This window comes from Paroedura picta, chromosome 6 (assembly GCF_049243985.1).
Source record: "Paroedura picta isolate Pp20150507F chromosome 6, Ppicta_v3.0, whole genome shotgun sequence".
NCBI classification, from domain to species: Eukaryota; Metazoa; Chordata; class Lepidosauria; order Squamata; family Gekkonidae; genus Paroedura; species Paroedura picta.
In genome coordinates this window covers 97,904,452-97,931,054 of record NC_135374.1, presented here as the reverse complement: position 1 = coordinate 97,931,054, position 26,603 = coordinate 97,904,452, and the positions used below count along the sequence as shown (strand labels likewise).

Below are 26,603 nucleotides of genomic sequence, written 5' to 3'. Positions count from 1 at the left end.
AAAAGTGTCCTTTTTTTGTAATTTTCCTTATCTGTTTATTCTGTAGGACTTCTGTCAAAACGGAATCCAGGTAATATCCATTTTCAGTGAGATACTTTCATCAGTGACAAGTCCGCAGAGTCTTCAATATTTTTATCAATTTTATAAGTATCGAGAATATAAACCTTATATATAATAATAATAATAATAATAATATAATACTGGCCACAGGCTCACCGGTCTGTATTGAACTCATTACCAACTGAACTTCAGTGAGGATTTTTTTACCATTGGTGCCTGCACAGATATTAAACTAAGTTTTTAATGTTTAAAAGTCCGTCTATACACTTTTTTTTTTAAGCCCAGTAAAGGTTTCCATGAATGGTAGCCCTACCTGGTCCTAGTACTCTGATTTTCCTATTAGTTCTGGGCCCAGTATAGTAAATATGTCATATATAGATTTTATAGTTTATAGCCCTAAGCCACTGCAGTATATATACAGTTGAAATCAATATGTAATGAATATAGTAGTCATCATAAAATGTCTCTGTTCACTAAATGCTGATGGAAAAACAAATGATAACTCTTTGATACGTATACAAAGGTAAACATTGGGTGACCTCAAGGAGAAATACTTAAGCAGTATGATACATTTTTTGTGCTATTAGTCTAATTAAACTTACTGCTCTAATGCGTTTCAAGCACTTCTTCAGCCACATGCGTATGGTCTGTTTGGCAACCTCTTCTTCTATTGTATATTCCAGTTGTTCCCTAGCAAGCAGTTCTTCCAGCTGAAGACTTTTTCTGATGTCAACAGACCTATATGAGAGCATGCTAGAAGAAATATATGCATGTATTAGAATAACTCTAGCAAGGATACTTGAATCCTATGCAGAAAATGAAAACGACTGTGGCTGTATTATACAATTCTTTTGGAAAATACATTGTCAACTTGTTCTTTAAGACCTTGGGCTTAGTTAAAACTGATGCTATGGGGGGAGAATCTATTGAAAACTAGAAGGGAAGATAGCAAATAAATGATAGTGTCACTGCCTTTCCTGTACATTAATGCATCTAACCGTTAGTACAAAGCAAGAAAACTGGCTCATGGCCTGCTTGGATTATCATAGCGGTATTTATTTGAATATTTCAAACAGGAGAATGCTTTCTCCTGGCTTCCCTAATACGATCTGCAAAAGCATTAAAGTAACAGAACAATAAGAGCATAAAAGCAACTCTGCTGGATCAGACCAGTGGTCTGTCTAGCTTAGCATCCTATTTCACAACGCAGTCAACTAGTTGCTCTGGCAGGATAACAAACAGAGCACAGAGGCCAAGATCTTCCCCAGTATTGCCTCCTAGATCAAAACAGCCACAATATTTTAAAATTCAGTCATACAATAAAATCTGCTAATCAGGTTCACACAACCAGAATATTCTGTGACAGTTGCAACTTTATTGTGATTAATATGGTAATGGGAACTGACTTTTTGCAGGTAGTCATGTTAGGAAAAAAATGTTGATTTAGTTTTAAATTTAAATTTAAAAATAAATAATGATCCCTAATAACATGTCTGTATTCTACCTCTCTCCCTGATAGCCCAGGCTAGCCTGATCTTGTCAGATCTTGCAAGTCAAGCATGGTAAGACCGGGTTACTATTTGGATGGGAGACCCACAAGGAAGTCTAAGGTTGCTACACAAAGGCAAGCAATGGCAACCTGCCTCTGAATGTCCCTTGCCTTGAAAACCCAACGGGGACACCATAAGTCAGTTGCAGCTTAATAACACTTTACACAGATGTGGCTATCTTGTTTTGTAATTGATCTATAGTACACGCTAAGGTAATGGTATCCCCTGTGCAAGCACCGAATCATGTCCGACCCTTGGCAGACTCAATACGGGGTGGTTTGCCATCCCCTTCCCCAGTCATTACAGTTTACCCCCCAGCAAACTGGGTACTCATTTTACTGACCTCTGAAGGATGGAAGGCTGAGTCAACCTTGAGCCGGCTGCTGGGATCAAACTCCCAGCCTCATGGTCAGAGCTTCAGACAGCATGTTGGCTGCCTTACCATTCTGTGCCACAAGAGGCTCATCTAGGGTGATTAACTACAATTCTAAGCACTGTGACAAGCTTCTAAGTCACATGAATTCCAAGGGTTCAGAAGGGGGTAACTGTGCTTTGGCCTCCAAATGTCCTTGGGTCCATCCTACTTACCTTAGTACGTCATGGAATGTTACATCGCCACCGTTATGGAGCCTCTCCATTTCATAGCACATGTGCTTGAACAAAAGTTTGTCCTTGTCCAGATCAACTTCCAGCCTCCCTCGCAGCAACCTCAGCAAAAACTTTACCCGGAAAGTAGGAATCACTCCCTGGGAAAGAGGAAGAACTTTGAAATCATGGACGCATCTTGAGATGTTCTCTTGTGTTAGACTTTTGAGCTTGAGTACCAAAAGATACAGGATATCCTGAGGACACTTTCCTGGGAATCAAGCCCCACTGAAGAATATTGGACTTATTTCCAAATAGTTTTGCTCAGTCAAAACTCCTGCACCCAAAACCTAGGTTGCTGCAAGCAAATTTAGGCTTTTGAAACTATTTATTTATTATATTTATTATATTTATAAGATTTAGCTTGAATGTACCTATTGAAAGGAAATTTCATAAGCAGACAGTGCTGCTGCCATTAACCAAAACACTGCACTTTCTTTCTGGCAAGAAGCTAAAATGGAGTTACGGTGAAATCTCTTACCTCCCTTTTGTCATCGACCATGTTCCATATAATTTGAAAATGTCTAAGATCATTATAACTTAAGAGTTGATCCTCCTCCGTGGAGTAAAATAGTGAGAAGTTTTCCACGATTATCGCTATGGAAGACACCAACATTGAACACAGCATAAGAACTTTAAAACGTACATGCTGTGTGTAAATTAATCATATATACTTGCAACTGGCCAAAATGTAATAGATCAATGTTCACATCGATGTATCAGAAACTAAAGTTTTCAAGTGAATGTCCATAAACAAACCAATATAAGCTATATATTTTACATTAGACAATTTGATGTGTGTGTTAAGTGATGTTAAGTTGATCCCAACTCATGACAATCCTATGCATGAATGTTCCAAAAATGTCTTAAAGCAACCATTCTCAGGTCTTCAATCAGGGCTGTGGCTTCCTTGATTGACCCACTCTCTCATGTTCATAGAATCATAGAATCATAGAATAATAGAGATGGAAGGGACCTCATGGGTCATCTAGTCCAGCCCCCTGCACTATGCAGGACACTCACAACCCTATTGCTAATCCACTGTAATCTGCTATCCCCTTAAACCTTCACTGTCAGATGGCTATCCAGCCTCTGTTTAAAAATTTCCAAAGATGGAGAACCCACCACCTCCTGAGGAAGCCTATTCCACTGAGAAACTGCTCTGTCAGGAACTTCTTCTGGATGTTGAGACGGAATTTCTTTTGAATTAACTTCATCCCATTGGTTCTGGTCCATCCCTCCGGGACAAGCAAGAACAACTCTGTTCCATCCTCAATATGGCAGCCTTTTAAATACTTGAAGATAGTTATCAAATCCCCTCTCAGTCGTCTCCTCTCCAGGCTAAACACACCAAGCTCCACCAACCTTTCTTCATATGTCTGGTTCTTCCTCTTTTCCTGCTGCCTTCAACTTGTCCTAACTTGATTTGTCTTTTCCAGTTACTCTTGTCTTCTTATAATTTGACCAAAGTACGATAGTCTCAGTTTAGTTTCTGAGGAGAGTTCAGGTTTGATTTCTTCTAGGACCCACTGATCTGTCTTTTTAGCTGTCCATGGTCTCTGTGAAACTCTCCTCCAACATCATGTTTCAAAAGAATCTTTCTTCCTTTCAACTTCCTTCATTGTCTAACTTTCACACCCATACATAGTAATGAGGATTACTACAGCATGAATTAACTTGATCTTGGTTATCACCAACAGTAATTTGAATCTTTTGGAAACAATTTCCACTGACTTTAGGGGAAATTGAATGAGCCCCACAAAAAGGTAAAGTGAGGATATTAATTGCTTTCTCAAGGCCAACTGTATGTTCCTTTCATATAGACATGCAAAGTGGAATCATTCACCTCCCAAATCACTAATTTACAAGTTATCCTTTTTACTGAAACATTCTGGCCCCTGTACTTTGTAAACTTTGTAAATAATCTGGGAATTAAGTCCTGCACGCACAGGTCTATATAACATAGTCCTGCAATAACAATTCTTGGGCACCATCTCTTATTTAAACTCCTTACATACTGAGGTGAGTCCTTGCTCTAGTTCAGTTGCCTCCTTATACCAGGTTCACAACCACAAGGCACTGTGGCCTTGTCTACAGGGACACACCTTCTCTTTAGAAATGTTTCCTAGACCCATTATGCACGGGGGTTTTAGCGCACATTCGGGGTGGAATGGCGGCGACTAAAATCACCGATAACGCACGGAGCCGGCTGCAACTGGCCGCAGCTTCGGTGCATGCCGCCGAAAAAGCCGCGTCAGTGAAACGCGGAAGAAAGCGCAGCTTCCGGGTGACCGGGGCGCAACCAGAAGCGGCGCCCGGATCGCCGCGTGCATAATCGGTTACTCTGGGTTTTGCCGCCGTCGCGCCCCGCCCCCGTACATAACCAGTATGGATGTCGCGTCTTCCCCCTCCGCGTTTTCCATGTGACCCGAAATCGCCGTTTCGGCGGCCGTGCATAATGGGCCCTAGGCAGGCTCTCCAGCCCTGTGGATCATAACAGTTGTGAAACTTTCACCTGGCATTTTGCTTTGATATTTTTGAAACTGAACTTTATCAGTGACTGAGCCCACAATGAGATTTTTGTGTGTGTATAGGAACACTATATAAATCCTATCCTTGCTTTCTAAATCTTCCCTATATAAAGTGCTCACTTTCTTGATCAGGTTCATGTTCATTTCACTGACTCTCAACCTGTCATGTGTAATTTCTTTTTTTTATGGTTAATTCATAGAGCAATATTTCCTGTGTACCGAGGTAGTTCCCCATATGCAATGAGAAACCCTACCTGGTGGGTGACTTGGTTTTTCTGCTTTTGTGATTGGCATGGAGGGCAGTTACTTTACTATTAGAACGGTCTGAGTCCAGTGGCTCATTTAAGACCAACAAAGTTTAATTCTGGATATAAGCGTTTGTGTGCATGCATCAGAAGTATGCATACACATGAAAGTTTATACCCAGAATTAAACTTTATTGATCTTAAAGATTCTATTGCTTCACCAACACGACTACTCACCCGAACCCACTTTACAATATGCTAACTGCTAAATGGTGTATAGTTGTTTGTATGCATATTGTTGTTCTGATTGTTCTTTTAAATCACTATATTGTTTGTTTATATAGTTCTGTGTTGTAGACCCTTTTGAGGGTCCCCGGAGGTTTGAAGTCTAGCTTCTAAATAAACAAACATATTATAAACATTAGATGTAGCTATAGATAATGACCATTTCTATTACCCTTAGCTGATAACTTACCCACAAGCAAATTCAGCATTATGTATGCAATGATGACATAAAATGAACAGAAATACATAAGAGCGCCAGCATAGTTTCCACAATCTGTCTTCCAGTACGTCTTGTTATCCGGTGTACAAAAAGGAGGTTGAACCTTCAAAACAAACATCACAGTTAGGAAACAATACAGCCATTAACAGGATAACAAAATGCTGATATGTATAGCAAATTAGTAAAGGCTGTGAGGCCATGGAAATGGCAGCAGATCCATGTGTTTTGAGTATCTCCACGCATCTCCCTTAGACATGTAAAAGACAGAACTAGGCATGCAGGTGAGAAATACTGAATTCTTCCCTCCCCAAACCACCCTTTACTTCCCCCAAACCTCCTCCCTGAATCTGTTTTCCTGGGCAAGCACATTTTCACAGCTGGCGTTCCACTGAGGGGCACACCCATGGGCCAAGGTGGGGGGGAATCAGACTGCAAAGAGGTTTGTTGAAGGAGGAATGAGCAATCTGCAGTCTGTCTGTCTGTCTGTCTTTCTTTTTTCATTTCTATACCACCCTCCCCTGAGGCTCAGGGCAGTTTACATAAAACATAGGGATAATGCAGTTTAATTCATAGCACAGCAACAATAACAATGGGAGTCATAAGCGATTGCTCCCTTCCCCTTTTTCCACCCTCCAGTCTGAATTGGATGTAAAATGGGCCCCAATTTGCTCCTATATGTTTTCCCCTGCAAGTCTGACAGCAATTCCAGGGATAAAGAATGACTGAAAAAACAGAACAGGGTAAAACTCCTCTCCCTCTGCAGTGCAACTATAATGTGCATTCTCTCTATCCCTATGGCTGCAACTTATATTTTTAAAAATCCTGTAAAAATCCTGTAGATCTCCCAATATTTAGAAAAGACTGACCACCGAAACCCGCAAACTATGTATCCTTTACTTGTAGATTGCATTATGGACAATAGAGTATTGTAAAAGGGCAGAGACCCTTCAGCCAATTTCTACTAAATTAGGAAGAAGAGAATCATGCTGCCTAAAGTGATAGGCCCCTTGGTACATTCCCTACCCCTATGTAAAGACATAATTTGCTTACATTTCAGGTGAAGTTACAATCAGGTGCTTAGGGTGAGCTCTGTGGACATACTTCACATTTTTGAGGGTGAAGAGTGAGATATTTAGACTGTTTTTCTGCATTTATCATGCCAACATAGATTGTGAGCACATGTACAGCAAAGCTAAAAATTCACTGCTGAGTGCAAAGAATGAGAAATATTTATCAAGCAGTAACTGAATCAAAGATCGGGATATTCAGACTGGCCAAATACATGTGTATTTGCTGATGCTATCCCATGATAGACAGATTTAAAGTTATGGATTTTTTTTCCTATACTGTATTCAAAGAACAACAAATGAGATTTTGTGTGAAGGATACCATTTTTGTTGTAAAAAGGACATTGGTGTTCAGGTACAAAGACAAGGAGTTAGGTGCTGAGTGACCCTGTGGGCTTATTTTGCGACTTTGAGTATTGTGTTTAATTTACCATACAGTCATGCATTATCTTGTTCCAGTCTTCCCCAGTGACTATTCGGAAGAGTACAGTAATGGCCTTACCAGCTGATGAAAAGTTGGCATGCCTGTGTTTAAGCAAACAAACAAAAAATCTCTTTAAGTATATCACCAGGAGAATTCGGCACAAGAAATCTTAGCTGCCATTCTTCCCGTTTCCCACACTGGATTCAGATCAGTGGGCCGTAACTCAGCAGTAGGGGATGGCATCTCCAAATACAAAGATTTCAGGTAACAGATGTTGGGAAAGAGCTTTCCCCTCTTCTTTGAGACCTTGAAGAATCACTACTTATACTGAAACTAGATGGACCAATGGTATGACTCAGTATAACACAGCTGTGTGTGTTCTAGTGAGCAGAGAAAACTATACCAGGGCTTGTTGAACTATTTTTATTTCCTCCTCCATTCTGACTGGTCCTCAACATGAATGCACTATAGTATATTGATTCCCATCCCTTTATTTTTTTAATAACATGAGGCCAGTTCATGTCTTCTATATAGTAATCACCATATTCTCCTGGAAATTCTTGATCATCAAGTTATTGGGGGCACCTCTTTTGGCCATGAAATCACAACCAACTTATGGTACCCCGTAGGGTTGTCAAGGCAAGAGATGGTCAACGGTGGCTTGCATCTGCCTGTCTCTGTATACAGATGCTGGTCTTCCTTGGTGGTCTTCCATTCAAATCCTAACCCTGCTTAGTTTTCAAGAGCAAACAAGGTCAGGCTAGCTTGGGCTATCCAGGTCAGGGATACAGTAGTATATAAAGACTGCCATAACATTGATGCTCTGTGTATTTTTATGTCCCTAAACCTACTGTCCAACAGGGTCCAAATGTTCTGAGCATGTCAGTAGTTCAACAACCAATCCAATCATCAAACACAAATGTCACAATACCAGTTACTTGCTTAAGAAAAAACAAAGTCCCATACCTGTTGATGTTTTCGCCGTACTTCACAGTGCCAAATAAAACCACCCCAGCAAAAGCATAGCAAAGCAATAGCAGGAACATCCCTACTATGATGAAAAAGCTTTTGTACATGCTGACAACCACAGTCAGCAGGAGCATTTTCAGGGTCACCTGGGAAGATATAAGGAAGACCAATGGAAAAGAGGTATAGACGTCTGCTACTAATGCAACTGAGTAATGCTAGAAGCCTGAAGTGAAAGAAATGGCTGGTTGGTCCCAATCAATATGTGAAATTCTGCGCCCTACTATGCTGGTCTTCATTTGCCTTCATTGGCCTCAGAGCATTACCAAGTCATAATGATTCTGTGATACATAAATGCCCGTTTATGTAACCTCAAAATATATAGTAGCCCTGATAGTACCTAGATTCTGCGCATTCCAATCCTATGTCCACTGGTGCCAAGTCCTACAAATAATCAAACTCCTAAGTGATTAGGACAATCACATCAGGGGACAGGGTGTGTGTATAATCCCTATTCTGAATGGGCATCCTACAATCGAATTTTAAAACAGAGTTACACCTTTCTGAGTTCATTGAAATCAGCAGACTTAGAATGCTGCAAATCTGCTTTGGATGGCACTGCTAATTATTTCTCTGTTCTAGTTTAGATTCAAAAAGTTTTGGAGTGTTTCTGGTCTCACAAAGAATGACTAAACCTTTAGTCTAGTTTTCTGCTGAGGTTCCCTTTAATTCCTGGCTTTCAAGTGATTTAGGATGACTCCCTGGGACTTCCAGTGCACTTCCCTGGGAGTAAATTCCCCTGAATAGCAGATTCTGGATAGGTCTGCTCTCTTCATAGAAAGCAAACAAAAAACCCCCCTCATTTATACCCAATACATTGCCACCATAAAAACAATGAATCCTAGTCTGTACTCACATGCTTGCCACAAATGGAGAAGAACCTGAAGACAATGACACATGCCCCCATCATATACGTATAGGGATTCTGGAATGAAACACATTTTTCCTGCTTTCAATAGTATGCCTTAACATATAGGTTGTATCTGAATGACACACCTGACAATCAACATATAAAAAGTAGCAAACACATCAATAACAACATCCAGATGAAAAGAGCCAGCTGCCCTTTCATTCATAGTTTATGCTTCATTTTGACATGGAGACAGCAGGATGGGTCATACTCTTGTCCCACCACTCCAGTAAGTCCCTTCCCCAACCCTTTTCAAACGTAGACTGTAGAGGAGCCCCTGAAATAAATTTTCAGGCTTTGAGGACCTCAGGAAGTGATGTCAGCAGGTCATGCCTTCCCTGTCATGTCCCCAAAAGTGGCATAACCCCCTGCACCCCTTTGCCCTTCTTCTACTCCCTCCCCCAACCTTACTACTACTATGGTGGCTTTGCCTCATATAGGCCAAAAAAAAGGGCAGGAGCTGCGAAGACAGCCTGGACTTACCGTACCACTCCACAACTGATTCCCCCCACTTTGATTTTTACATCTACTGCTGACCCATCAAACTCTCCAGGCAGAGATGGCCAGTTCCTGAGCCATCCCAAGTCCATTTAGGCAGAAGAGGGAAAGGTTGCAGATCCCCTCTGGAGCTCCAGGAATCCATGGACCCCTGGTTGGGAATCCCTGCTCTAGCCTAAGGAGACTTTCTCCAAGTTAAGTGCCTCTTCCTCCAAAAAAGAAAAAAGAAAGAAAGAAGGAGTTGGAGAAAGGATCCATAGGCTGTAGGAAGCCTATGCTCAGTGGAATGGTAGGATGAAGCAGAACAACCCCTGGCTCTTGCCTAAGAATATACAGAAAAACATCCTATCAGGCAAAAGGTCCACTTTCCAATGGCAGCTGGCTCCAAGGAGGCAATAAAGGCAACAAGAATGCCTTGCAGTTTGATCCTAGTCTCTGAGTAGAGTTTTTGCTTGAATACCAGAGAATTGCTTGCACGTTGCTGATATGATGATATCACTCCCCATGTGGACTTGAAGTAATGTCGCTGTGTTGCTGGCAACCTTTCTTGGGCCCCCTCTCTCTATATATAAGCCCCCTCACTGGCAAGCTGATCAGTGGTGGGGAGGCCTGGCCTGGTGGTGGGGAACCCTTGACTCCCTCGGGTGGACTGGCAATCATGCACATCAGAGGTCATCACTGACTGTCCCTCTCTACTTTAAAAATGAGGCAAAATCTCTGATACAGAAAACAAGGATGTCTGAGAATGTTAGGCTACAATGACTCTCCTGTGACATCTAGTCTCCTATGCAGAGGTTCTTGTGGTAGAGAGGACCATTCAGTCTGAAATGTGCACCAAAACAAGGGCAGAAATTGGTGTGTTTCTCACTCTCCTGGCTGCAGGCTCTGGGCCTGCAGGGGAGCCTTCAGCACATTATTCTCTGGACAGTGAATTTGTCATGATCATGAATTGCAGACACTGCAGGATGAAACAAATTGGCCCTCATTGGCTCCTACAGTGAATAGTTTCCAGACAGACGGTATTGGTTTTCTCAGTTTGTGGCTGCCTAATTGACTGATCTACAGTTTTCATCATAATTGCAAAGCAGGCTTTCTGATTTCTGTGCTGTCAAGAACACATCAGAATCAAGCACTGAAGAAGCCGAATGGCAAATCTTTGTCTTTTCCATGACCTTGAAAAAACTCCTTCACTCTCCACAGGCTAAACGGCCGGCCCTGGCTACTTACAGAAACAGGAACTGGAGAGCCCTGCAGAGAGTGTTTGGGAGTTCTGCAGACAGAAGGAGGAAAGGGGACCTCTAGGATCAGAATGGGGGTAGATGAGGGAATATTGGGTCCTTGGGTGTTTCCACAAAGGTCACAGCTTAGGCTAGTCCCTTTTAGCCTCCCACACAACTGACACACTCTCTCTCTCTTTCTGCTTTCCAGAAGCTCCCTGTGCCTCTCAAGGCCTCCCCTTTTATCCTCCTCTCCCTTTACCACTCCAAGGTCATCATGAGCTATCTTCCCTCTTCCATCTGGAAAGGGTGTGGTGCTTGCATGGAATCTGTGGCTGGCCTGTTTCTCCCCAGATGACTTAGACCAGGGATAGTCAAACAGCGGCCCTCCAGATGTCCATGGACTACAATTCGCTGGCAGGGGCTCCTGGGAATTGTAGTCCATGGACATCTGGAGGACCGCAATTTGACTACCCCTGACTTAGACCTTTCCCTGCCCCAGCTGCAGCTTCCATGTCTGTTTATCTCCCTCCCCCTCCATGCAGCCTGTTGGTAAGTTTTCACTCTCTCCCCACAGAGGGAGCTGGGGGCTGGGTCGCTCTGTGTCTAAGGGGCCTGCATGAGTCAGGGGAAGGGAACTCTGACAAGGAATACACGAAAATTACCTCTCTACTGTCCATGGAAAAGCCAATGGACTAGGATCTGGGGAGACAGAATTTCAAATCCCCACAGTGCCAAGAAACTCGATGAGTGACCTCGGGCCAATCCCACTCTCTGAGCCTCACATACTTCACAAGTTTGTTGTGATGTTAACTTGGAGGAGGAATCATGTACATGGCCAAAATCCTTTAGAAAGGGGAAGGATAACAATGCACTACATAAATAGAGATCACTGCCGAGATTTGATGCGATTAGCTATATTGAAATGATCAGGTCAGTGCATAATGGGTACAGATGCAGTCTGAACTTACAGCTAAGGCAAAATGGAGTATCACCCATATGACACCCAAAGATGTCACCAAGAGATCATAACGATTCCTTCTGCTTTGCCAAAACCCAGCAGGTGACATGGCGATAATCTTCATTGTGACCTGCAGGAAACCAATTGACATGTTGCAACCGCTCTATCCAAAAAATAAACAAACAAATCCCACAATGTAATGTCAAAATCTCCCAGCAAGGTAATATCAGCTTGCCCCTGAAAAAATTTCCAGTGAGATTGGTAAATCAGTGTGCACCCAAATAGATCGAAAAGTCACAACAAAAACAATGACAATACAGTGCTTTACAAAGTTTGAGTCCAGTGACACTTTTCAAACCAACAAAGTCTATAAGTTTTGTATGTGTGCACGCATACAAAAGCCTCAGTCTTGAATAACACTTTGTTGGTCTTAAAGGTGCCTCTGGGCTCAAACTTTGTTCTGCTGCATCAGACCAACGAATCTGTCAATACAGTGCCGTGAACGCGTTCAGCAGTTTACTGAGCAGAAGGTGCTCCAGCTGTGTACTACTAGATCCACAGACAAGGTTTACAAGCAGGTAACAATCCCTGCAACACACCCTTGGTGCCGACTGAAAAGGCACTGTACTTCCAAAGGTAAATTCCAGCTGTTGCTGAGCTGGAATTCATGCGCTATCCTGGCACTGTCAGTTTGGTTTCCAGCAACGTTGCAGGTGTCTAGCTCACTATAGGAAGAGAGGGTTCCACTTTAAAGGTTTATATAACCTGTCCAATTTGTGTTTGTGCCAATTTATCATCAATGGAGAGCAGTACCAACCCACTCATATGGGATTGTTTACTGCTGACTATTTTCACATGTGCCTGGTATGGCAATGTAACACTCCTGGGTTTTTTTATTTGCTTAATCTAGGCCTAGTCTGCACACAATAGATAATGCACTTTCAATGCACTTTAGAAGTAGATTTTCCTGTTCTGCACTGGAAAATCCAGCTGCCAAAGCACATTGAAAGTGCAATATCCTTTGTGTGCAGACTAGGCCCTAGTCTTCTTTTGTAAAAAGTCTTCCTTCACATTACAGTTTGTAAAATATCTTCCCTCCCCCATTCCTCCCTCTTAGATTTATCCATTTTATGGGATATGAGCCAGAAAAGTTTAAGCCACAGTAAACATTGCCGTCTTTATGGCGCTACAAGCTTGTGGATCACTTTAGACATTGCACAAAATCAAGAGGTTAATGCAACTAACTAATGCAGGGCACTGTACTATGATTGGTCATGCGTATAGCTGCCTTATACTGAATCAGCCCATCAAGTTCAGTATTGTCTACTCCAGGGGTAGGCAAACTGTGGCCCTCCAGATGTCCATGGACTACAATTCCCATGAGCCTCTGCCAGCAAATGCGCAGGCTCATGGGAATTGTAGTCCATGGACATCTGGAGGGCCACAGTTTGCCTACCCCTGGCCTACTCAGACTGGCAACAGCTCTCCAAAGTCTCATGGACACATCATTCACATCACTTACTGCCTACTCCTTTCAAGATTTTTAATTTTTTAATATTATTTTTTGCTTATTACGCTTGTATATCGCCCTCCCTTAAGGCTCAGGGCGGTTCACATAGAAGGCAACAGAACAATGCATCAAACTCACTGATTATAATGAATGGAAGGTAACAGTAATCATAACAATAAACAGAGAAAATAACATTCTAACATAGTGAACAATCTAACAGGCCCATGGTTGGTCAGATCTGTTGCATGGGTTCAAGGGAGGAGGGTTCAGGGGTCATGGTGGAGGAGCTCCCTTTTGCAGGCCCTGTGGAACTATGTTAGTTCCATTAGGGCCCTGATCTCCTCTAGGAGCTCGTTCCACCAGGTGGGGCCAGAATGGAGAAGGCTCTGGCCCTGGTTCAGGTCAAGCAGACTTCCTTTGGGCCAGGGTTCACTAGCTAGATGGAGGTGGTGGAGTGCAGAGCTCTCTGAGGGGCACAGGCAGAGAGGCGATCCTTCAAGTTCACTGGGCCCAGACCATGTATGACCTTAAAGGTAATTACCAATACCTTAAGCCTGATCTGGAATTCAACTAGTAGCCAGCACAGTTGTTGGAGGATGGGCTGGATGTGGGATCTCCATGGTGCTGCTGTGAGGACCCTGACCGCCGCACTCTGGATCAGTTGCAGTTTCCAGAGTTAAGGGTAGGCCTGTGTACAGCAAGTTGCAGAAGTCTAGCCTAGAAGTGAATGTCACCAGGATCAGTGGTCCCCAACCTTTCTGAGGTTGGGGACCGGCAGGGCATTGGGGCGCTGCCCGCGGGCCGCGCCCCCGCACCGGGCCACGCCCGCGCGTCGGGCCGCGCCCTCGCATCGGGCCGCGCACAGCGAGCCGCGCCCGCACAGCGAGCCGCGCCCGCACAGCGGGCCGCGCCCGCACAGCGGGCCGCGCCCGCACGGGCACGGCCCGGCCCCGATTCCTTCTCTCCGCCCTGCCGCAGTAAGAAGCTTCCCGGGCCACAAGCTTGCGGCCCGGGAAGTTTTTTACTGCGGGGGGGTGGGGAGAGGGAGCCACGGCCTGGCGCCATGGCCTTCGCGGCCCGGCACCGGGCCGCGGCCTGCAGGTTGGGGACCACTGACCTGGATTACTGTGGCTAGGTTTCAGGGCCAAGTAGGGTGCTAGTAGTTTGGTTTGGCAAAGGTGGTAGAAGGCCAGCCGTGCTACTCTTGTGACCTGGGCGTCCATGGAGAGGGAAGCATCCAGGATAACGCCCAGATTCATGATGAAGTGAGCCACTGATAGCTGCACACTGTCCAGGTTGGGCAGACATGCTTCCTCGCTTGGACACTTCCGGCCCAACCACAGGACCTCTGTCTTTGAAGGACTGAGCTTCAGATGACTTTGCTTGAGCCACTGCTTCCAGGCAGCTGGCTAATGCTTCTGGGGGAGAATCAGGGCAGTCATCCATAAGGAGGAAGAGCTGGGTGTCATCCACATATTGGTGACAGCTTAGCCCAAACTTCCATACCAGTTGGGCAAGAGGGCACATGAAGATGCTAAATAGGATTGGAGAGAGGACTGCTCCTTATGGGACTGTGCATGTGAGTTGGTGGTGACTTGTAGATCTCTCTTTTAGTGCTACCCTCTGTTTGTGACCCTGGAGAAAAGAGATCAGCCATTGAAAGGCTGTTCCCCGAATTCTGGTGTTGGCAAGGCGGTAAGCTAGAAGCTCATGGTCAACTGCACTGAATGCTGCTAAAAGGTCTAATAATACAAGCAGCACCAACCTGCCTTGGTCCAACTGGTGACAGAGGTTATCCTCTGTTTCTACTCCATGGCAAGGGTGGAATCCTGCTGATATTTGCTCCATGACAGCCCTTTCAACCATTTTTCCCAGGAACGCTAGGTGTGAAATGGGTTGGTAGTTGTTGGGTTCTTGCAGGTCCAGAGATGTTTTATTCAGCAGCAGGCAAACAACTACCTCTATTAGCCCTTCCAGGAATTCTCCTGTTTTAAGGTGGGTCACTATAGGTGACCATAGGTAGGTCACTAATAACTCCCCCATACTTTTCATGCAAAGTAGTGGCTCTTCCACTTAGCCACAGCCCCTCTCACTATCGTTAGGGTCCATCAAGCCAGGATCTGAAACCTATTTATAAATCAAAGTTAACTATGATTTTATTCAATGTCTAGATGAACTTGGATTTGATCAACTGTTTAGAAGAAGAAGTAAAGTTTATTGATTGAAGCTGAGGAGGAGTTATTGCTTCCTGAGACGCATATTTCTCTGATCTGATTGTAAGAAAACAAATCAGGCTGGCACCTAATTTAAAGAAATAATGGAAATGATGGAAACAACCTTACCTCAAGAACAAAAATGAAGGTGAAGACAACAGACATTGCTGCTAAAGGAGTAGTCACCGGATCTTCAGCATTCCACTTGAGTATAAAAGAAGAAGCAGAAGAAATGTAAAAATGTGTTCTGATTTGTTTTAGGTTAATAATAATCACTAGCTTCTGTAGGTTTCATGGCGATTTTGTTCCCTTCAAAAAGATCTGTTACTTTTTTTGTTTAATTTGCCACTTTACAAGACCTTCATAAGCACAAAAAAATACCTTCACAGATAAGAGCACAGACTGGGCCAGGACAAGGACAGCAATCGTCCTCTTAAAAAATGGATGCTGTGTAATATCATACATCTTGGCTCTAAATCCATCGTTATCTGTGGGAGGAAGGGGTAACAAAAACAAATGGCTTAAGAGAATACATAATCAGTTTGTGTCCTGAAAGATTCTGACAATCTGTTTTGGTTTCTACCATGCATTAATGATATTAGGCAACAATTTCATATTTTATACACTGTTCCTCAACATGTCATTTCAGATGCTGAGTGTTCATATATGAAAATACACACACACACACATGCTGTTAGGTTAATACATTCCTTTCATGCCATTAGCAGCCAAGTGCAAATATCATTAATTTAAGATTTCATTTTTGTCCTTATGACTCACCCTAAAACCATCAAAGCACAACATTTTGAGGAGTCGATTTTAATAGCCGGATGCAGGGGTTGATAGATGGAACCCATTTCCACATTAACGTATGCACAGCCTCCTAGTGGTCTTCTGATTACAATTTTAATTTGAATCCTAGACTCCTGCAGAATTATGAACACTTGTGCTCAACATGAACCAAATTAAAAATGCCTTGATACCTGGGCGAGGTGGGAGATGAAGAGGTTGCGCTATCTTCAGTCTGCTTTTTAAATCCTCCCATCGCCTCTGATCCACAGTCAGCAAAGCTGTTCCCTAAACAAGGAAGAAGAACAAAAGAAATTTGTTTATTTAGAAGAAGAAGAGTTGGTTCTTATATGCCACTTTTCTCTACCCAAAGGAGTCTCAAAGCGCCTTCCCTTTCCTCTCCCCACAACAGACACCCTGTGAGGTAGGCCAGGCTGAGAGAGCCCTGATATTACTGTTCAGTCAGAACAGCACTATCAGTGCTGTGACTAGTCCAAGGTCACCCAGCTGGCTGCAGGTAGGGGAGTGCGGAATCCAACCCGGCTCGCCAGATTAGAAGTCCGCACTCCTAACCACTACACCAAACTGGCTATTGGGCTTATATAGTCAGAGCAGGGAAAACATGCTAATTATTTTATCCCATTCCCTGGACATAAAAACCCAATCAGAATAACAATGTGTTTTACATTCAGGCTCAGGATTTGTTAAGCCTGAATTCCAAAGTTGAAGGTCAATTCCAGAGTTGAAGGTCAATGTTATCCTATGGACATGTTTCCGGAAGCAGATCCCATTGAATAATCCTGAATAGGATTCTAAATATAACAGTTTAGCAGTATTCTCCAAATCCCTATGCAAACCTCACTTGATGATAATCATTCGCATACCATACTTTCATTGTTCAAAGAAGTTCAAACGTATTAGCTTGCTACTAAGCCCTGTTAGAAAAAAGAGCCTCTTGTGGCGCAGAGTGGTAAGGCAGCTGTCTGAAAGCTTTGCTCATAAGGCTGGGAGTTCAATCCCAGCAGCCGGCTCAAGGTTGACTCAGCCTTCCATCTTTCCGAGGTCGGTAAAATGAGTACCCAGCTTGCTGGGGGGTAAATGGTAACGACTGGGGAAGGCACTGGCAAACCACCCCGTATTGAGTCTGCCATGAAAACGCTGGAGGGTGTCACCCCAAGGGTCAGACATGACTCGGTGCTTGCACAGGGGATACCTTTACCTTTACCTTTTTAAGCCCTGTTAGATAGGCCAGTATTATCATCTCCATATTACATAGAAGGTTTAAGAGCGTGATTTGTGAGTGATTTCACAGTGAGCATGTGAGACTTGAATCGGCCACCTTCTGGATAATTTTTTCAGCCACTTCACTGTCCCATTATAAGCACAGCTTGTGTACTTAACTTGAAGAGCCTACTCAGAATGCTGAATACTGGGGAGACCTGAGTTCAGATCTTTACTCTGTCATGAATTACACAGGTCAGTTATTTCAACTTAGCCTACTTTACAGATTTGTTTGTGAAGATAATATGGAAAGTGTTTTTGGAAGGAAGCTGAGTGCCTCAGTTGAAAGGGCTTGGAATAAACCCTGAGTTTCTTTTTCTTTCCCATTATTCTTCCTTGAATGGGAGTGAGGTGTTTGGCTGATGTCCAACTGCTATCATCTCTCGTGGGGAGGAAGTACGTCTGCCCCAACTCCGAGAAATCATCTGTTGGCCCAGGATTTGTTGTTGCCAATACCTCTGATGTGTGTGTATGTATGTGTGTGTGTGGTGTTCCTATTTATTCCTGTGCCTAAAGACCAGGTCTCCATTTATTGCCTGGTCATCAGTCAGGGTTGAAAAGAAGAACTTTAGCACTTCCATCCTCACTCCTCTGTTTTTGCTTCCGTCATTGTATCTTGAAGAGGCAGGTGTGCATTAGGACAGTGACTAGCAGCTTTCATCTGTTAAGATGAAGAAGCCTGACACTCAGCATGAGCAAAAAACATCCATTGGCCAAGGACTGGCTGGGGCTGATGCCTCTATGCCAGGCTTCCAATTTGTTTTCAGTTTATTATCCAGCTTTCGGGGGGTGGGGCATCCAAGATGTTTAGTGTTAGCGATGGAGTAACTATGGAAGAGATGATGCAATGGGAATTATGTTTTATAACTTTTGCATTGCGAAATTTGTTTAATGTATTTTAAGGTACCTTGGAAGGCAGGTTATACATATTCTAATTAAATAAATAAAAATGGTAATGTCTGTCGAGTTCAGTTGATGACATCTGCTGAATCCATAATTAAGTAAAGTGTTTCTCAAAGGAAGGGTATAAGTTAATAAGTTACAGTTCATATTCATGTCTGAATTTTATCACGGGATGTCAGGGGCTTCATTTATGAATTAAGATTATAAATAACTGACATATTACGTTGAGTAGAACAGAAGCATCATCTGTATTTAAATCCATTCTTCACAATATTTCTCCTGGTTCCTTACAAATTGAACCCTGTAGCAAGTAATCAAGTTTCTCAATCCATGAAGTCACTGTAGAAGGATTTAAATGTTTCAGAACTAATCTTTTAGTTTTTGTAACAGGAAATTTTTCTGGCTAAACTGAAATGCATTACAGTGTAATTTTTCCAGCAGGTTTTGCAATTTCTTATAAAGGTCAGGTCAAATCAGAATTGGTAAATTTGGGGAGGGGAAACAAATTTAGGCAAAACAGACATCTTTACTTGTGCATGTGTGTGTATATATATTTAAACCTGAGATGGTCCTCAGTTCCTCTTGTTCTGACTGCATGTTGTTCTTTACAGCAGATCATTAGTGGTCTGTTCTCTGTTCAGCACTGACATTTCATGCAGCAGCTAAACATTTCGATATACCTTCCCCACCACAGGTTGAGTACATGTTTTAGACTTAAATATGCAAGCTGATAGGCTTCTCGGTGTACCAATAATTGATAACATCAGACTATTCTGAATAACTTTCAGTTCTGAAAATGATACGTTTTTTTAATCTATAAAATAACAAGTTGTTTAACTTGGGTGCTAAAAGGTAAGACCAGCAAACCTTCACGGAACCCACAAAATATTAAGACATCTGAAATGTATTCAACAATTTTTAGACTGGCGAATTGAAAATGCTGACTACAGCTGTCTGTACTGATAAATGACCCTCTGCTTAATGAAGGAACTGCTCCTCCTCATTCTTGGGCGGCATGAGACGATTTTGCGACTTTTACTGTTCCATAATTAAAATTTAAAATGTTTTTATAGCAATATGTAAATGGGACAAAACTGCCATATCATCAATATGAAGCTGGATAGGCAGCCTTTATTTTGCTGATAAAGTAGAAAAAAAATTGTTCCTCTTTAATTCTTAACTAATTTGTTGAAATGAATGTGGAAAGAATCCAGTCCTCTTTCACACTGTGGGCAGGGATCCCATTAAATAAGAGTTACACCAGCAGATGAAACCATGATGTCAAGAGTGTACGAGATGATTTGTACGTATGTAAAAAATGGCATTTTAAAAACCTTACTCCATGGATTTTCTCCATTCATGCTATCAAAGGAGGGCTGACAGTGCAGTCCTATACAGAATTACCCCTTTCTAAGACCAATGAGTACCCAGCTTGCTGAGGAGTAAACGGTAATGACTGGGGAAGGCACTGGGAAACCACCCCGTATTGAGTCTGCCATGAAAACGCTAGAGGGCGTCACCCCAAGGGTCAGACATGACTTGGTGCTTGCACAGGGGATACCTTTACCTTTAAGTCCAATGAAGTCAATAATTAATGTGTTTAACTCTGCTTGGGATGTCATTACAATTCTTCAAATGCAACAGATAGGGTGAATCCAACCAGCAACAGATAGGGAGAATTCCCACTCAATCTCATCCAGTTCTTCTCCCCTCTCCAGCCTCTTCATCCTGCATGGTTTTTGTCTGGGCTGGTTCCATGATCCCAAGTTTTGCCTTTTTGGGTGGCCAAAAAGGATCCCTCTTCCCTATTTCACCAGTAAAAAACTGGTTGGATAGAGAGAGACAGAAATGATATCCCAAGGACAACGACTGAAGATGGCGCTGTGTTAGCTCAGTCTGTGACGAGCTCTCGAGCCAAGCAGAGGGTCAGGAGCAAATGCACCTGGCAGACCTGAGCAGATGCGCAAATCTCGCTCAGCGGTCGCCCCAGAAAGCGGGAACGGCGCCCTGAGGGTCCTACAGATCCGCGGAGACTGAGTTCTCCGGATCTCCGCTGCCTGTGCTAGAGGCCACGATTTGCGTCTTCATCGTAAACAACTTTCTAAGCCTGAAACGACCAGCTGATCCTGCATACTTCCCAGATTATCTCTTACCAGACTGACAAGAGCCGAAGTCTGAAAAAATCAGCAACGTAAAGACTGTGAGTTTTCTGTTTGTTCTCCTATTCTTTAAAGCCAGGCACCAGCCCCCCTCCTTCCCCCCTAACCAATTTACAAGGGAATCCTTTCTTCAGACGGGAGGCAAGCCAGATAAATACACTCGTTAAACAAACAAAGAAAAAGCTTAAAGAAAAGAAAGAGTTTAAAGATTTGTCAAAGAGAGTTCAGTGGGGGACGCTGACTTAACACGGAGATTGACAAACTGATAATTTTTGATCGCCCGAACTCCTGCGAGACCTCGCGAGACTTTCTGCCTATAATCTGTGACTGTTTAGAACTATGGAAAAATTAACTCACAGTTCCTTCATTTGTTATGCGAAGGGAACTCACAGATACTGAAAGCAGTCAAAAAGGTTGAAAAGGAAATCCAAGACACCAAGAAAGAGCTCTCAGACAGGATCGACGGTTTGAAAAAAACAGCTGATGAAAACACAACTCAGACAGCAACACATCAAACGAGAATTCAATGTCTGGAAGTTAATCAACAGGAGTGGGAGAGAGATAGGAACGTAAAAATCAAAAGAGTCTTGGAAGAATTTGGGAAAACAGATATAAGGAAGGAAAGCACCGAAAGCCTGGAAGACTATTTAGAGGAGGAAGAGATTTGGATTGACAAAATATACAGAGTCTACTCAAAGGTGACCGCATGCAGGAAACAATCAAGAGATATCTTTATGGGACCTGACAACAAGGCGGCAAAAAATATTCCACCCAAAAAGCTTCAGGCGACGCCACTGAGCTCGGTGGATCAAGAAGCACAAATACTTCAAGACCTGCCGGCAGATACATCATGGAAAAGAGCACAATTCCATCATTTGCAACCACCTGAAGAATGAGATGAACAGTGGAGCAATTACTTGGTCTTTCTTAGGAAAGGCAGCAGTAACCCTTAGGTTAGGGCCAATATACGATGGGAACTGACTATATACTATTTGGAATAACAATAGATTGTATCCTTATAAGTATTAACAATTACTTGGCTAAGAAAGACAACAGTAACTTCTAGATTAGGACTAACATGCAATGGGAACTGAATATGTTTTTTTTTCTTTAAGATAATAACAGATTATACTTTTACATGTATCAACAATTACTTTCTCAGCTAGTTGTTTCTTTTTCCCTTTCTTTCCCCTACATCTTTTGTAAGCGCTTTATATACAATAAAAATTAAAATAATAAAAAAACCTGGTTGGATCCAACCCATAATTTATATTTATTGATATTCGCATGCTTGAAAATATGTAATCAGAATTGTGTAATTCTTGGCAGCTCTACAAAGAAATATGGCAATTATGGGACTCCTGAACTACAGAAAAGTTTACCTGAGCCACTGTCCATCGTATTATCTTGCACTACAGGAAGCCACGCACCACAAAAATAATTGAATGCAAAAATGAAAAGCCTGCCATACTTACCTTGTTTTCATTGAAATTTGCTATTACGACTCCAACAAAGAGGGTTAATCCAATCATGCAGCCCAGGAATACAAAGACATGAATATAGATGCCATGGATCTGCATAAACACAAACAAATTAAGTTATTCACCTGTAGACGTTAAAGAGAGAACGAAACATTGGCGTGTTTTGAAGTTCATGCTTACTGGCCCCACACGATGAATGATGACATCTCTGACTTCCACCCATCCTTTTAAGGAAAGGACTTCAAACAGTGCTAGCATCGCATTTCCAACATTGTCAAAATTAAAATTCCGGGGATTTGCCCTGTAAGAGCAAGAATGAAATGAGCACTTTTAAGCTCCTTCACTGTTTCTCTAACTAGATCTGACTCTGAAAACATTGAATTCAAAGGAAAATCTTTGGCGAATTCCACCCAACTCCCCTTCTCAACCATACAGAGATGAATATGAATATACTATGGATACTTTTATCTATAACATGGGCAATTAAAAAAAAAATAGCTTGGGGCAGTGAACCATTATTAGATTCACCGTCCTTCCTTGAAGGCTTAGGACGGCCTACAGGGTTAAAACAGCACAAAATTAATGAAATATAATTAACATTTGCATTTAAATCATTAAACTACATAAACTTTCACATTAGCTGCATACTTCATCCCTGTTTCATTCCAGTGATGTTCGAATTGGGTGGGTTCTTGGTTAGGGGTGCCAGCAATTATGATGGACCTTTCTCACCTCAACCTTAGGCCTAGTGGAACAGTTCTGTTGTGCAAGTCCTGCAGAACAACTTAAGGTCCCACAGAAACCTGATGTCATTTGGCAGAGTGTTCCATCAGGCTGGGGCCAGAGCCAAAAAGATCCTGGCCCTGGCTGTGGTGAGCTTTGTTTCTTCATGTCCAGAGACCCTAAGTAGATTCTGGTCACTAGACAATAATGCTCTGGGGGGGGGGCACATAGGGACACTTTCCTGGGAGTAAACCCCATTAAATAACATGTCCCTGCCTTCTTGGTAGATCTTCTTAGATTGTTGCTGGAAAACTGGGGGTGTCCAAAGAGATCCTGAATATAATATAATTTTAACTTTTGCTTTAAAACAACATTTATTGGTATAGAGAGCAACTTCTGAAGCACTGTCAGAATCAGTAAGCAGATTTTTCTGAAGATTTCCTCATGCACTGAACGTATCACTATGCTATGCCTACCCCCCTGCAAAAGGTGTGATTCTGCTTGGGACCAGACTGTTGGAGAGGAGCTAAATCGAAGCAGAAAGGAATGAGGGGAGAAGATGTCAAACCTTCCAGCTCCAAATCACTCCTCTGGAGCTGCCCCACTGTGAGCTTTTGACATGTCTAACCTTGTGGGGTGGAACCTACTGCTATCTTACCACTGCACTGAGCAAAATCCGAATCCTTCCTTCAGTCTAAGGAGCCTCCCCCTGCCTGCCCCCCCCCCCCCGCTTAAGTGTCTCTTTCTTCAATGGAAGAACCAGTAAAGTGGGAAGAAGGCTCCTTGGAGGAACTCTGGATTCACACCACTGTTTGCTTATTCAAACATATACTTGATTGCAGCAAAGGCGATGCTGTTTGAGAATGGCCACAGTTTAATGGTATAATGCATGTTTTGCTAGCCGACAATCTGAGGTTCAATATATGCCTTGTCTGACCTGACCCTCTGCAAGAAAATCAAGTTCTATCTTAAGCAGTTCTATACCATTCTAAATCCATGGCTCCAGGAAACACTGAAAGCCTTTGAGGCCAGTTCTTAGGAATACTTTGGCTCAGTGGATAGCCTCAGATCACTCAGTACTGAAGGACTGCTGAAGATGTGGAGTCTGCAGGTCAAAGTCTGGAGCCCCACATAAGGTACACTGAGCTTTCTTTTAAAAAAATGAGCTGGATTTAAATGTGATACCTTTCCAATCTCTTTCCGATAAAGTCAGTGAGTGCATTCTGTAACTTTCCTTGAGACAACTACCGTGTAAGTGGTTTGGCTTTTGTCTAGCTCTAAACCTAAATGACTGCAACAAAAAAATCCGATTCTCCTTCTTACAGGGCCGAACTAATACATCCACCTCTTCTGTTGTAGCTTTTATGCACTTGAAAATTGCTTTGCCTGCCTTCAATTGTTTTATTGTCCCTAGGCTACATATAACCGGTACCATCAGTCTCTAGTCATGCTGGTACAACTTCTTAATAGACCAGCATTATTATTTTCATTGCTTTTGGCACAATATTACTAAGACTGCATCCAGATGTCCTGTGTATTGTGCAACTTAGCACTAAAACAACAGTGTAGGAAGTCATACTTGGAAAGAACAGTTACTGTCAGTCATTTCAGACATTTGTACCAGCAGTGTATGCATGGTCACACATGAAGCTGCTTATACTGAATCAGCCCATTGGTCCATCAAGGTCAGTATTGCCTACTCAGACTGCCAGTAACTCCTCACAGTCTCAGGTAGAGGTCTTTCATATCACCTACAGGTCCTTTTAAACTGGAGATGTCAGGGATTGAACCTGGGGCCTTCCGTATGTAAAGCAGAGGCTTTTCCACTGAACCACTGTCCCTCCCCTGCATGATGGAGGCGGGAAGAGCAATCTGCATGAACACCACTCAAATATGGTATTACATTCACGTGTAAGTTAGGTGCACATAATTTTTTTTTTTGCTATTGGTCTTATATCTATGACTGGGGAAAGACATATCTATAGGGAAATAGCTAGCTCATATATTATATCATCTGCTTCTACCGGGCATTCATAGGTATTATTGGCTAGATTTTTTGAACAGTATCACTTCCATTGAATAAGGAATGCATAAAAGATAAGGTTGTAACTATCAGTAGTTTTATTTTTTTCTGTTCTATATAAATTGATTGTTAAATAGCCTAGTATCTGGTCCATATTCTAGTATTACTAACTGCATCTCTTTGAGTGAAGTGACAGACCAAAAACAAACTACTCACCAGACTCGGGGAACCCAAAATCCAGGTTTCTTTTCACCAGGCTTAAGTTTTAAATTTAGATTTTTGGAAACACTGACATTTATTCGAAATATCCCATAACAGTCTTCCTGCCGTAACAAAACAATCAAACAAAATGTGGTGAAATAACCCTCTTCAGATAGATAAAAAACATTCCATGAATCATACCTAGAACTGGAGATATTTCTTTTTAGTCTGTCTGGTTTTAGACTGACACCTTAACGATGGGTCATCCAACTCCAGCAAGGGTGATAATATGCATGGGAAATGGGGACGATGACCCTACATTTCTTGTCCAACTATTCACAGGCACGTCAAATCAAAAACATTAGTCAGTTGCTTGGTGAATCCCATTTTCCTTCTCTACTCTCCATCAGCTTTGATGATAAAGCTGATGTTAGCACCAATAACCAGCCCACTTGTTTGCACTGTCTATACCAGGGGTAGTCAAACTGCTGCCCTCCAGCGAATGCTGGCAGGGGCTCCTGGGAATTGTAGTCCATGGACATCTGGAGAGCTGCAGTTTGACTACCCCTGGTCTATACTGATATGATGCACAAGGATCTTCTTCCAAACTGGTCAAATGTACTTGGGAAGACACAGCTCTAGCTCGCTGCTGCAATGTAAGATTTTCATGTGTCATACATCAGGTTGGATCTAACCAGCTTTTCCATTGCTGGAACAAAAACAAGGTTGGGGTCTCCTCGGGCCAGCAAGAAGACTATATTGGGGATGATGGGAACATGATGGGTAAATGCTAAGCACTGTAATAAGGATGAGGGTAAGACTTAAATAAAAGGTTGACTGGATCCGACCCATCATGCCGTATTTCAGTAGCACTGATGTTCAGCACCCTTGCCCCTTAGCAATGCTAGCCTGGTGATTAGCAACACTGTTATCACAGCTTCAAAATGTTTTTATTTAAATCCAAATCCCAGATGTAATCACTGAGAAAAACATTATTTTTGCAATGGTGTTCAGTTCATAAGATATTGGAGGATTATGACTGGACAATGATTTTCTATATCAGGTAATTCTGTACTTCGATGTCCAAACTAGTCAAGAGCTGTATCATGATGTCATTTATCATTCTAATATTAGCATGAACCAGTTGGAGGGGAGACTGTTGCCGTAAGACATTTTGGGAATGGGAAGAATGGGAAGAAAAGCAGGATATAAATATCTACATAATGTATTTTCCCCTGCTCCGTAACCAGTCTCTTATAGTCAGTGGAACTGCTACTTATGTATAAAAGAATAAAAGAATCATGTTCTTACCCTTGCAATAATGTGTGGATCATTGCACTTAGCCAACTTCCCAGCAAAAAGCTGAACTCCAAAGCTTGCAAAAACAAGCATTAATGTCAGCAAAAGAATAGAGACCTGTAAGGGGGAATTAAAAGTAAGCAAACTTCTTGCAGACAGTTTTATTTAATAGCCAGATCCTTGTTCTACTAATACCTCTAATAAACCATTAATTTAATCAAGATTGTGTCTTTTCCTGCAAGGTATGAAATAATGGTGTGGATCCAACTTTCCTCCATTGGAGAAAAAGTAACTTAAGTTGGTGGAAGGTTCTTCAGGCTGGAAGAAAGATACCTATGTTTATCAGTGGAGTGGTTGGACAGGGGTGGGATCTATCCCCTTT

At 42.5% G+C, this 26,603-nt stretch overlaps 1 protein-coding gene across 7 annotated transcripts in view; it reads right to left on the bottom strand.

Annotated features, from left to right (window-relative positions):
- The window catches only part of NALCN (sodium leak channel, non-selective), a 315,418-nt gene that overhangs the window by 8,858 nt on the left and 279,957 nt on the right, over positions 1–26,603 (bottom strand). For 6 of the 7 annotated variants that reach the window (XM_077343802.1, XM_077343798.1, XM_077343797.1 and 3 more), the window contains 15 exons: positions 26,234–26,338; positions 24,938–25,044; positions 22,156–22,276; positions 21,970–22,068; positions 16,346–16,439; positions 15,744–15,850; positions 15,492–15,566; positions 11,650–11,769; positions 8,910–8,978; positions 7,994–8,142; positions 7,035–7,128; positions 5,507–5,639; positions 2,737–2,852; positions 2,199–2,356; positions 663–813 (listed from right to left, as the gene is read on the bottom strand). In XM_077343802.1, coding sequence (XP_077199917.1) covers positions 663–813; positions 2,199–2,356; positions 2,737–2,852; positions 5,507–5,639; positions 7,035–7,128; positions 7,994–8,142; positions 8,910–8,978; positions 11,650–11,769; positions 15,492–15,566; positions 15,744–15,850; positions 16,346–16,439; positions 21,970–22,068; positions 22,156–22,276; positions 24,938–25,044; positions 26,234–26,338 — 1,698 coding nt within the window. Of the gene's footprint in view, positions 1–662; positions 814–2,198; positions 2,357–2,736; positions 2,853–5,506; positions 5,640–7,034; positions 7,129–7,993; positions 8,143–8,909; positions 8,979–11,649; positions 11,770–15,491; positions 15,567–15,743; positions 15,851–16,345; positions 16,440–21,969; positions 22,069–22,155; positions 22,277–24,937; positions 25,045–26,233; positions 26,339–26,603 lie in introns of those variants that run through there. The other variant, XR_013232146.1, reaches the window with a different exon arrangement.